The sequence below is a fragment of the Cyprinodon variegatus genome, unplaced genomic scaffold, assembly GCF_000732505.1.
Source record: "Cyprinodon variegatus isolate N-32 unplaced genomic scaffold, C_variegatus-1.0 Scaffold54, whole genome shotgun sequence".
Classification (NCBI taxonomy): domain Eukaryota; kingdom Metazoa; phylum Chordata; class Actinopteri; order Cyprinodontiformes; family Cyprinodontidae; genus Cyprinodon; species Cyprinodon variegatus.
In genome coordinates this window covers 953649-965584 of record NW_015150507.1, presented here as the reverse complement: position 1 = coordinate 965584, position 11936 = coordinate 953649, and the positions used below count along the sequence as shown (strand labels likewise).

At 37.8% G+C, this 11936-nt stretch overlaps 1 protein-coding gene across 1 annotated transcript in view; it reads left to right on the top strand.

Annotated features, from left to right (window-relative positions):
* The window catches only part of mbtps1 (membrane bound transcription factor peptidase, site 1), a 22137-nt gene extending 11230 nt beyond the window's left edge, over window positions 1-10907 (top strand). The window contains exons 10-22 of the mRNA XM_015371194.1: window positions 952-1113; window positions 1659-1803; window positions 2848-3036; window positions 3320-3492; window positions 3600-3715; window positions 5788-5944; window positions 7557-7681; window positions 7770-7847; window positions 7997-8137; window positions 8222-8353; window positions 9327-9453; window positions 9732-9862; window positions 10705-10907. Of these exons, the coding sequence (XP_015226680.1) occupies window positions 952-1113; window positions 1659-1803; window positions 2848-3036; window positions 3320-3492; window positions 3600-3715; window positions 5788-5944; window positions 7557-7681; window positions 7770-7847; window positions 7997-8137; window positions 8222-8353; window positions 9327-9453; window positions 9732-9862; window positions 10705-10907 (1879 nt within the window). The remainder of the gene's footprint in view (window positions 1-951; window positions 1114-1658; window positions 1804-2847; window positions 3037-3319; window positions 3493-3599; window positions 3716-5787; window positions 5945-7556; window positions 7682-7769; window positions 7848-7996; window positions 8138-8221; window positions 8354-9326; window positions 9454-9731; window positions 9863-10704) is intronic.
* The last annotated feature ends 1029 nt before the right edge of the window (window positions 10908-11936 follow it).

The following is an 11936-nucleotide window of genomic DNA, read 5'->3' as shown; positions in this document are numbered from 1 at the left end:
TATTCAGTTTTAAGGCTGATACAGGCCGATACCGATAGGGGGCCGATTATATCGTGCATCCCTATTTCTATCCATTACATTAACACTGTATAGTCTCATTGAGTATTTCTCACCTCCTCAGTGGGCTCATTTCTGGAAACACAGTTTGATTACAGAGTCCTGATTGGTTTGTCTACCTCTCTCTCTGTCCTGCAATCAGATACAAACAACAAACACATCCTGATACCTGAAAGTCTCTGCCTTAGGCAGAAAATTACCTTTAACCTGAATGAAGTATTACACTTTTTCCCATTTTCTGCACGTAAAGGAATGGGAAACCTTTTTATGATCAAGTTTACTACAGTATAATTTATTAATGTTCCCTCTTCTTGTTCTGGTTGGTCAGCAAAATACAAGGTAACGAGATTCTGTGTCCCAGAAAACAAAGTAGAATAAGAAAATGGAGCTTATTGGAATGTTGATGCAAAACTCCAAATAAATCAAAAGTGCCACTGCATGTGTTTAAACTTAACCAAGGGATGTTTCCTCAGAGAGCTGATTGAATCATTCAGCCTTTAATGTTAGACCTTGAAAAGTAAGCTACCAGAACCGATCCCCTTTGCTTATTCTATAATATGTTTATTTCCGCAGGTTAATCTCTTCCCAGTGTGCCTTAAGATGAGAAATAAAAAGCTGTCTCTCTTGCAGACCTGCAGCTCAGTGTAATTTTAATGGATGTATTGTAGGATCGTTAAGCTTGACGGTGTTATCTGTAGTGTTGTAATCCTCCATGAGCAGAGGCACGGTGCTGATTCATTTTTGGTGTTATTCCCAGTCCATGGACATATATATTAACATGTTGAAAAGTTATCTTGTTGCACGACCGTAACTGAGCCAGTTAGTCAGAATGTATTAATGCGTTGAACATCACAGACACTTTAGACACTTGCTTTGTCCTCTTTCCTCTCGCAGCACCGTCCTCAACCGGGAGCTGGTAAACCCCGCCTCCATGAAGCAGGCTCTGATCGCCTCGGCCCGCAGGCTGCCCGGGGTCAACATGTTTGAGCAGGGCCACGGGAAACTGGACTTGATCCGAGCCTACCAGATCCTTAACAGCTACAGACCCCAGGCCAGGTAATAGCTTGGGTTTAGATGAATGAAAATACAGAATATAGTCACAGAAAAGCTGTAGGAGTCTGAAAAATGTTTTTCTATACACACCCAAAGATGATGTAACTCTAAAACAGACTAACTCAGTGTCCTCTCTGGTGAGCTTTATGCTCACTGAGGGTTTACATTGAACCTATTTGATGTTTACAGGTCAAATTTGTTTCAAACAGAAGTAAAATTTGATCTGGGTTTATAGAAAGTAGCAGCAGAAACACTGATCTTACTCTGGAGGTTGAAAAACCCTTTAATTCACATATATATAAATCAGTTACAATGTCTACAACATGAATACCTAAATGTATAATCATCAAACACAAACTTTTCCTCAACGAAAAGAAGAGAAGGTTTCATCTTTCTCCCATCATGTCAAGTAATATTTCATAGCATGATTTCTGCCTTCTCTCAAATCGATATGGTAATGTTTCAAATTGAGCAAAGACACATAAAAGTGTGATAAATAGAGGCTCGGTTGGATTTATTTTTTCAAGGTGTTCTCCTTTTATTCCCAGTCTCTCTCCCAGCTACATCGACCTGACAGAGTGTCCGTACATGTGGCCTTACTGCTCTCAGCCAATCTACTACGGAGGCATGCCCACCATCGTTAACGTGACCATCCTCAACGGCATGGGAGTCACGGGCAAGATCGTCGACAAGGTAGGCAGAAATAAAAGGGAATCACGTTCCTTTTATTAGCCTTTACCTGTGCTTATCTTGTATAAAAGTTTAGTATGTCTTAGTTTATATCTTATTTTATCACATATTAGTTTACATTTTACCTCAAATTAGTTTAGATTATACAATATATTGCTAAAGTATTCACTGAGTTCAAGTTTCTGATCCCTTCATACCCACAAGTACATTGGATCTAACACCTGGGGATGCAGACTGCTTCTACAAACATTTGTGGAACCAGGATTCCTGTGACATAACGGGTCCTGTCTAACCATTGCATCAACTTAGGTTTGGAAAATAGTGTGAAAGGAACTTTAAACGCTGCTGCATCATTACTTGATGTTTCAAACTTTGTTGGATTGAAGGTTGGCCCCTTCCTGTTTCAATTTCCTCACTAGTGCACATATTAATTTCTTTAAAGACATGGGTGAGCAAGTTAGCAGTGGAAAAAATAGGAGTCCTGATGCTAACCTTAAGGGAGATCTTTCTGACACACTGTATTTGGTACCATGGATACACCTCTATAACCGTGGTCTAATTTTCCCATAAATCCACTCCAAAACTTTGTGCAATTGAAGCTGAAGAAGCCAAGATCATTTTAAGTCCTTTGGTTTTAGGTTGGAACATCTCTCAAGTTTAAATGTGCCTTAAGGAAGACAGAATATATTTAGCCAGTTTATCTCATCTTAGTTAAGCTTATTTTTTAGCTTAGCTTTATACTTAGATCAGTGTATATATTGTATGAAAATGCAACCTATCATAGTTCATACCTTGGATACAGCTTGTTTTTTATAGCATAATAAACCTTTAATAGAATGAGTATTGCATTTAATAAACCACTCTTTTGGACTTTTTTGATTAACTTCCTTTTGTATAAGTTGGGCCCTTCTGTGCACCTTGAATCTGTTATGTTTACATAAATCTTTTTAGTATTAGACGACTGCCTTGGATCTGTAAATGTTTTGCATTTTACATAAACATGTTCCCTTTAGGCTGACCCTGTAAATGTTGCTTATTTCTCTTCAGCCCATCTGGCAGCCATATTTGCCTCAGAACGGTGACAACATCGACGTTGCTGTCTCATACTCACCTGTGCTGTGGCCGTGGGCCGGTTATCTAGCCGTGTCCATCTCTGTGGCCAAGAAAGCTGCGTCTTGGGAGGGTATCGCTCAGGGTCATGTGATGGTCACAGTCGCATCGCCTGCAGAGAATGATGTGAGTCGGAACAAAGCACATACGCTTAGTTAGATTTTTAGATTAAGTCCAAATATTGCATGTACTAGCACTAGAACATTTCTCAATCATTTCTGATATATCTTTTTTATCTCATCTGTAGCCCTTTCATATGTGCCACATTTAATCGTGCTCTTTCATATTTATTATGTACATTATATTTGCTATATATTTTAAACTCCAGTAGGGATAATTTAAAGGGATTCAGTCATAGAAATGTAACGGGATCTATCCCATGTGTTCTTGTTGCATTTCTTTTTCACAGTCAGAAGTTGGAGGTGAGCTTACTTCCACTGTCAAACTGCCCATCAAGGTAAAGATAGTGCCTACCCCACCGCGCAGTAAGAGGGTGCTGTGGGATCAGTACCACAATCTGCGCTACCCCCCCGGCTACTTTCCCCGTGACAACCTACGAATGAAAAACGACCCACTGGACTGGTGTGCATCCATTTAAGTTTCCTCCCTTTTGACATTTCGGATGAAAATTTGATTTATTTCTGTAGATAAAACTGGTTAAAGATGTGTCTATATTTTTGTCAATCCAGGAATGGTGACCATGTCCACACAAACTTCAGGGACATGTATCAGCACCTGAGGAGTATGGGCTACTTTGTGGAAGTACTGGGAGCACCTCTCACATGCTTTGACGCCAGCCAGTATGGTATGGACAGAGAAACCCAACGCCTATTCAAACATGGATAAACAGTTTTAGATAATGTTTATTGTCTCAACAAACAAAAACTTAAAATCATCGGATTTAATCTAGCATTTCAAAAACTGAATTTGACTAGCTCATCTGAAACATTTACATCAACTTGTTAGTAAAGGGAAGGGAGATTATGTAAAGTAACTTAGAGTGTACTAAACTTAAAAGAGAAGTCTGTAAAAAAAAAAAAAAAAAAAAAAAACAGGAAGCTTTGTATTATACATATGGGATTTCTTAATAAGTAAATAAGACCTTGTGGAGGCATCTAGCATAAAATAACTTTTATCGTAAATATATAGCAACAAGTTGTGGTGTTTTTAAGCCTGCTCAGCTCTTACTATGGGACCCAAATAATGTTGAGAAAAAAAAGCTCATACAACACAAAAAGCAAAGCCAATGCATCTACATACAAATCCCCAAGTTTCCTTGTATAAATATACCATTCGCTGCCTGTATGGCAGCATGAAATCCTCCTTTCAAGTTGTGTACACAGTTCTAATTAATCTTGAAGGCCCAGCTAAAAGTGAGACCCATTAGGTCTTGCATCAGAAAAGCCTGATGAAAAATTTGCAAAAAAAAAAGTTTAGGTGGCTTTTGTGAAAAATGGTTGATGCTCAAACAGGAGGTTGAAACACTTTCTTAAATCCACTCTGAACTGTTTCTGTTGTCGCTGTCTTCCTCGGTGTCCCTATTATGTATGTAGACATGGCTGGAAGCAGCATTGCCGATACTAACAGACTTGTAAACACAAGAAGAACTTCCCCGATAGCAATACATTCATTAAAACTTTCTTCCATTACTGATCTGTGGTCATTACTAGATTGCAGCCTCTACTTCCTTTTACTACAGCCATGAATGACGGCGTATTAATGAGGACAATGTAGGATGCCTTTTCAGTGCTTGGTTAATTCAAACCGAATGGAAACACTGCAACTTTGATTTTTCCTTGTTTTTTTTCATCAAACTTATTAAAGTTAGCTTAAAATTCATATTTTAGTTTAATGGAAGGATGGCTAGTAAACCTGGTGTTGTCCTCCGCTGCTGTAGTCAGTCTGCTTCTCTGCAAAACCCTCTGATTAATAAAAATATATATTCTTATTTTGTGTATTGTGTCCAGCCTGTTCTGGTGCAACAACTATGCTGCCTTCAAAGTTAATTTAATTTTTCTGTACATTTTTCTCCCATTCTGATGCCATGTTTTACCTTCAGTAAACCATCATGACTAGATCGAATTAAGGGTATAGTGCAGGATTTTTTTCATTTTCGAAAAGACCCGCCCTCTCCACTCTAAAAAAGCCCTGTACCTGCTCCTGAGAGGGAACACCTATTAAACGCGTGTGAGAGCATGCACAAGTTTATTTCTCCTCATGCACGCTTTATTTAGAAGTTTATGTTTGCATCACTCACACAAGCTGACTTTCCAAAAGAAGATTGTCAAGAGAAAATGGGGAATTTTCATTCACTAGAATGATTGACAATTAGGAGGACCACTTATTTTGATGATCCACCCAGAAAAAAACATCCTCCACTATACCTTTAAGGTTTGATGAGATTGTATTATTTCCATTATAAAACAAATGATATGTGCTAATGATTATGAGTGATCCCTAATACATTTATATATATATAAACAAAGAAAATTATACATCCTCTGTCTCATTAAGTTAGCATGCCGGGCTATATTGGCTGAAATACACAGGAAATACTCCAAGCTGTAAGATTAAGAAAAGCAGAGAATATTAAACCACCTTGCACTCTTTGGTTAATGCCTGTAAAACCTGAAACTCATAAAACTTCACCCCCTAAAAAATACCCTTAAGTTTCATGTTTTACATTCTGTTACAGACTACGGTAAAAAAATAAAAAATAAAATAAATCCACCTTATTTTTTGAGGTACAAGTCAAGAAGCCAGAAATCCAGTCCATTCAGTTAAATCTTTGACAACCTCAAAATCTCAGAAGAGAGCAGAGATGGTGATTCTAGCAGAAGTTTTTTTTTCCTTTAAAATGTCTTCTCTCCCCTTTAGGCACACTGTTGATGGTGGACAGCGAAGAGGAGTATTTCCCTGAAGAGATCACCAAGCTTAGGAGAGACATCGACAACGGCCTTTCACTCATCATCTTCAGCGACTGGTACAACACATCAGTAATGAGGAAGGTCAAGTTTTACGACGAAAACACAAGGTAACAATTTTAAAAACAGACAAGTATTTCATTTTTAGCACTAGCCTATAAGTATCTGTCTGTGATTTGGATGTTAGATTGCTTTTTTCTTTTAATTGTATGATACAAGCTTACCTTACTTTTTTCATTTCTAAAAAAAAAATAATAATAATAATGTTTTTTAATGTATTGCCTTGTGATACCATTTCAGGTATCACCACCTCTTTATGACACAAAAAATATTCAGGTTAATATAGAATATTCAGATATTTATCCATCTAAGAAAATGTCCATGGTATGGACAAAAAGAAAGAAATGCAGAGTAAACAGTGGGAAAATATAGAATAAGTGACTCTTAATCTCAAATTATATACACACAAAATATACATACAAAAAAAAAGGCCAGATAAAAGATGGCTAACTGAGATGACTAAAAATATATATATATTTAAATGTTGGTGATCAGTAAAATAAATCTGTTTTTCTTTTTTTTTTTCATATTTTTCCGTTGGGGCTTTATCTTTGGTTAATATGTATTGACATTGTGAAGTTGGTCTTCTGCTTTTTGTCCACTTATGGTTAAATTAGACTAGTTACAGAACCTGATAGAGGTGATATTTTTCCTAAAGTTCCATTTTCACTACGCTTGCTAACAAATTGCACAGTTTTTTCTCCCACTAAAGACAGAAAAGACTGTTTATCTGCAGCTGTAAAAGTTAAACTGTTATTATTTTTGTCCGTTTCTATCGCTAATGCTCTGTTTTCTTATGTAGGCCGTTTGTAATTTACGTATTTTCAGATTTTTATTTAGATAAAACTGCAGTATGTGCTTGTTTTAGTGGATACAGAACAACCTAAAAGGTTTGACAGATGCACTTTATTTTTATCTGTTATGGAAACAAATTGTAGTAATTACACCCTGTAGTCCAACGCTATATATTTTGCAAATGCACTCTGATGGTGTTTATTTACCCCACACATAAATGTGCTGAAATATGACATCAACAGCAGCATAGCTTTATATCCATTTTATCAACAGGTCTGTGAAGTGAACAATGATTCCTGCCGCCCACTTATTCAGCACTTCAGTGATAAACGTTCGATTTCCTCACCAATATGTTCACCTGGAGCTTTATCGTGTAATAATGCTCCCAAGATGATCTGTGTAATGCAGTTCTGTGTCACAGGTTCTCTGTGCTGCGTTATTTATTTGTCCTCTCTCTAATAGATGTCGTACATCACGGATTCTCTCTTTCGGAGCTCCTCCTGCTGATAACCATTACTCAGCTTCTTCATTTCGGTCCTGCCAGAGATTTAAAATGATATACAGCACGCATTTAAATAGAAGCTTCATAGCTTTAAAATATTCCGCCTGGTATTTCTGTTTTAATTTAAAAGCATTCTTTTATTTTTTATTCCATTTAGATCATTTTATTCATAGCTGCATTCAGAGCCAATAAGTCAGTTGTTTTTGTATTTTATCAGTGTAGCGGTCAGGACTTGAATGTCAACAATTTAAATTAGTTTTATTCCTGAAAAAGCAGCAAGATTATATCTAATTTCTTTTTGTTTATTTTTGTTTTTTCATTCCTAAATTTGTAAAGGTAAAATATGTTTCTAATGCAACCTGCAGGCAATGGTGGATGCCAGACACTGGGGGCGCTAATGTACCAGCTCTGAATGACTTGATATCAGTGTGGGGGATGGCTTTCAGCGACGGCCTGTATGAGGGGGATTTCACCATGGCCGATCATGATAGTAAGATTTTATAAAATTCCTGCTCTTGTGCTCTTAGGTTTCATTGATACAGGCAAGAAACAAAGCTTTCTCTCTAACTTTGTTGCAGTGTACTATGCCTCAGGCTGCAGCATTGCCCGTTTCCCAGAAGATGGAATTGTGATTGCCAAGAACCTAAAAGATCAAGGTACCAGGATCTCCTTTAAAGTATTAAACCCAGCTCAGTGTAGCAGGAATCTGGCTGGAAGCCATATACACTCTGGCAGTTCATTTTTAATCTGTCTCAGATAAAAAAAAAAAAACAAATCCAATGTGTGTGTATGTGTGTGTATTTAGGTCTGGAAGTGTTAAAGCAGGAGACGGCGGTGGTGGAGGGAGTTCCCATCCTGGGACTGTACCAAACCCCTTCAGAGGGGGGAGGTCGCATTGCTCTGTACGGAGACTCGAACTGTATCGACGACAGTCACAGACAAAAAGGTTGAACTTCTCATCATCATTCTGTTCTCAGACATTTGAAGCTTCTTATTCATATTGTTTGTATCTGTTGTCTTTCTTCTTCAGACTGTTTCTGGCTACTGGATGCCCTGCTGCAGTATACTTCTTACAGTATGACCCCTCCCAGCCTCAGCCACTCCCACAGTAGAGTGGCGCCTCCATCTGGTGCAGAGCGGCAGCTGCCGCTAAGACTGGAAGGTGAGAAGGAAATATAATAAGGCTTTTTTTGCCTTTCTTGAATCAGTTCAACTTATATAAAATCTGAACACAAGATCAGCAGGTAAAAATAATATTGCATAAAAGGAACAAAGCCTCATCTGTGATGCTGTGTTCTTCAATCTTAGAAAAGCGAATCCTTCAAAACATGATGCAACAGTGAAATATAAAAGCGTCCATTTATCTGAAACACACCAATCAAAACTGTCAAAGTTTCACCTTTGACCGTTTTATTTAAACCTGTTTTTACATTAGATTAAGTATGTTTTACACCTTTTCTTTACCATGCCACTGCCATGTACTTTTCTGGTTTCTTTCCTTATGTTGGTGCGGTTTAATAAAATGTGTTGTAAAAATAAACTTCCTTTGCCATTACATTCTAAATAACCAGAAATCTTTAAAGATCATTTTGGTGAAACTGTTAATTATTATTATTAGCCTCTTTTCTCCAAAATGCTAAAGCTTATTAAATAAATTTATTGAACCAAGAAGTCTTTTTTTGCAGAGTTGTAATTTTCTAGTACATGCAATGTAATCATATTTGAATAATTCAAAACGGTGTTCTTGGATCGGTAAAGTTTCTGATTAACATTTGTTTTGTTGCCATTTTTCATACCTCAAGTTTATGGTTTGATATTCAAACCTGAAAGAAACTGGTTAGACCTGCATGTTTAGTTGATGAGGATTTTATTGTTGTTTAACTTTTGCTTTTTGCAGTCTGGTTGGAATTAACTGTATGGAAAAAAATAAAATAAAAATGTAGTCTAAGAAGGCCATAAACACTTTTGTTTTTCTTGACCTAACTGCAGAATTCCTGATACTCTGCTTATATTTATGAAACTTTTTCCTAGCCTTATTTTGCTCATTGTTTACAGGTTAGTCTGTCAGGAAAAGCACATATTTTATCTCTGTCTACTTTTATTTACTATCATTAAAAATACCTGGAATTTTGTAGGGAACCACCTGTATCGCTATTCCAAGGTACTGGAGGCTCACCTGGGAGACCCGAAACCACGTCCCCTGCCAGCGTGCCCCCATCTGTCCTGGGCAAAACCACAGCCACTCAATGAGACGGCCCCCAGGTAACACCAACATTGATTTAGTTTAAGTTTAAAAAATTTAAGCAAGTTACGGATGAACTATTGCTTATTTTCTGCTCCTTGATGAATTTATCCAAGCTGCATACTTAAAATAGGAAGGTTTCTTATTTAAATAGCATAATTATCCTTTGAAGCTGTAGGTTTGCATAAAGTCCTCTAAAATGTGTTCTTTCAACCGAGTTATTGAACTGAAAGTAGTGGCAAAATTAGCTTTAAAACTCACTTTCTGCTTCGGCCTCCATGTTTTTCCTCTGCCTCAGTAACTTGTGGAAACACCAGAAGCTCCTCTCTGTGGATCTGGACAAAGTGGCTCTCCCTAATATGAAGTCCTACCGGCCCCAGGTTCGACCCCTGTCTCCTGGGGAGAGCGGGGCCTGGGACATACCTGGAGGTAACAGAGCTCTGCTAGTTTGTACTTTCAGTTTCTTGATGTGAAAGTTTAACTGAAGGATTCTCTAAAGTGAAAAGGAATGAAATTCATTTTTACTGTTCAGTATTTATCCCGACATTTTTAAATGTCCTATATGGTCATTAATATATGCTTTTCATATCCTTTACCTGTTTTCCAAGCATTTATGTGTGTTTGTTTGCAGTTATTTGACACAAAGAGGTTGTGAAAAAACCTGAATGAATATGTGCTATGTGATTGAGTGCTGCTTTAGACAGCCATAAAAATACAAATCTAATGTAAAGTAAGATGATGTTGATGCTACTGAATCATGCTGCAGGAGCAGCTTAGGTTTATCACGAGAGGACCTCTGATCTGAAGAGCAAAGGTTTTAGAAGACAGCTCTCTGTTAGAGGGTTGTTTTTAGTCAAACTGCACAGAATGAATAACAGAACTCTGCCATAAATTTACAGAAATTGAGCCAAATGTTGCTTACCTTCGACTGTAAATTTCAAAATCATCTGGGGATGACAGCACACTTTATTTTAAAAGGTCCAATGAAATGCTGAAAGCTGCATGGAGCATTGTATGCCTCAATCTGCAAATAAATTTGGTACATGCCAAATGTACCAATACCTATAGTTTTAGAACCTTTAGTACTTGTTAGTACTATGTACTATGTTAGTACTTGTTTGCCTTCAAAACGAACTAAAATAAATGCTTGAAACACTTATTTATTATAATAAATCAATTAATTTCATAATATAATTGTTGATATCCTAATCTGAGATGATCCTATTAGTAATAAGCCCCTATGTGACATTTGCTCTTCCTCTCTTCATTAGGGATAATGCCGGGTCGCTACAACCAGGAAGTGGGTCAAACCATCCCTGTGTTCGCCTTCCTGGGAGCAATGGTCGTTCTGTCCTTTTTCGTGGTCCAGCTCACTAAAGCCAAGAGTAAACCCAAGCGCAGGAAACCCCGGATCAAACGGCCCACATACCTCCAGCAGCAGACGGCGACGGCGGGGAAAAACCCCACTGTGTGACTGTTGCCGCCAACTTGGCCCAGCTCCAGAACTCGGACGCTAAATGGATAAGTCAGTGGAGTTGAACTGTGTGGGCAGACTCTTGGACTGCTCTTTAAAGCTCGCCGGAGATGAACTGATGCCTGGGGTCTTCTAAAAATGTTTTCTTTTTTTTTTGTGCCTCCTGTCAGTTTGAAGCTGTCGTTGGTGTTTGTGTGTATCTGTGGATCAATGAACAGTATTAGACAGAACCCTGGTCTGGACTCCAGAAGTCCAATTACAGCCCAAGTACAGATTGTGTCAAACATTTTCCCTCCTCTTCTTTGACCAAATGGGTTCTTTCTAACTAAGGTATCCCACTTTTATATTTATTGAAGTTGTTCTTACCCTAAAACAGATGTTTAACGGTTACCTGTAACACTTAACAGTTAACAAACCAACAGGATAAGGAGGGTAATATTCTACCCCAATCCGTTTTCTAAGCCCTGCCCATATCTGTTGACCATCGCTGTTGTTTTTATACTTTATACAGTCCATGCATCTGGTCAGGCCTTCTGTTAAAATCCTCTTTTTTTATTTTGGTCTCCAGTAGCTTTGAAAGTCCTGTTCAGATAACTCCTCAATAAAAAAGCATTACAAAAGGCTTTGTGTTTTTTTTTTTATTGTTCAGCTCATGAGGAAAAGTTAAGGAAGGAAGGGCAGCATCTGTGCCCAAAAGCCTTTTCCCTGCATCTTTAAGATGCTCCTCTGGTCTTAAAATGTCTGATCGGAATAAATAAATCATTACCAGCCCTCTGCAGAACTAGATAAAACGACTGAGGAGAAACTTTAGACACTAATTTATATTTATTCTTTAAAGAGCCTTGAGATGATGCGCTGTATAAATAAATTGAATTATTTCCACTATGTTACAGCAGAGATAAATCTAAAGCATTCTGGACAGATTTTCTATTTATCTAAGGGGCACACCTGAACGTTCCGGTCAATAATAGCCCCATTTACACTACCCTCTGAAAACCGATCCGTGCAGAGTTTGGACTGAGCTTGGAT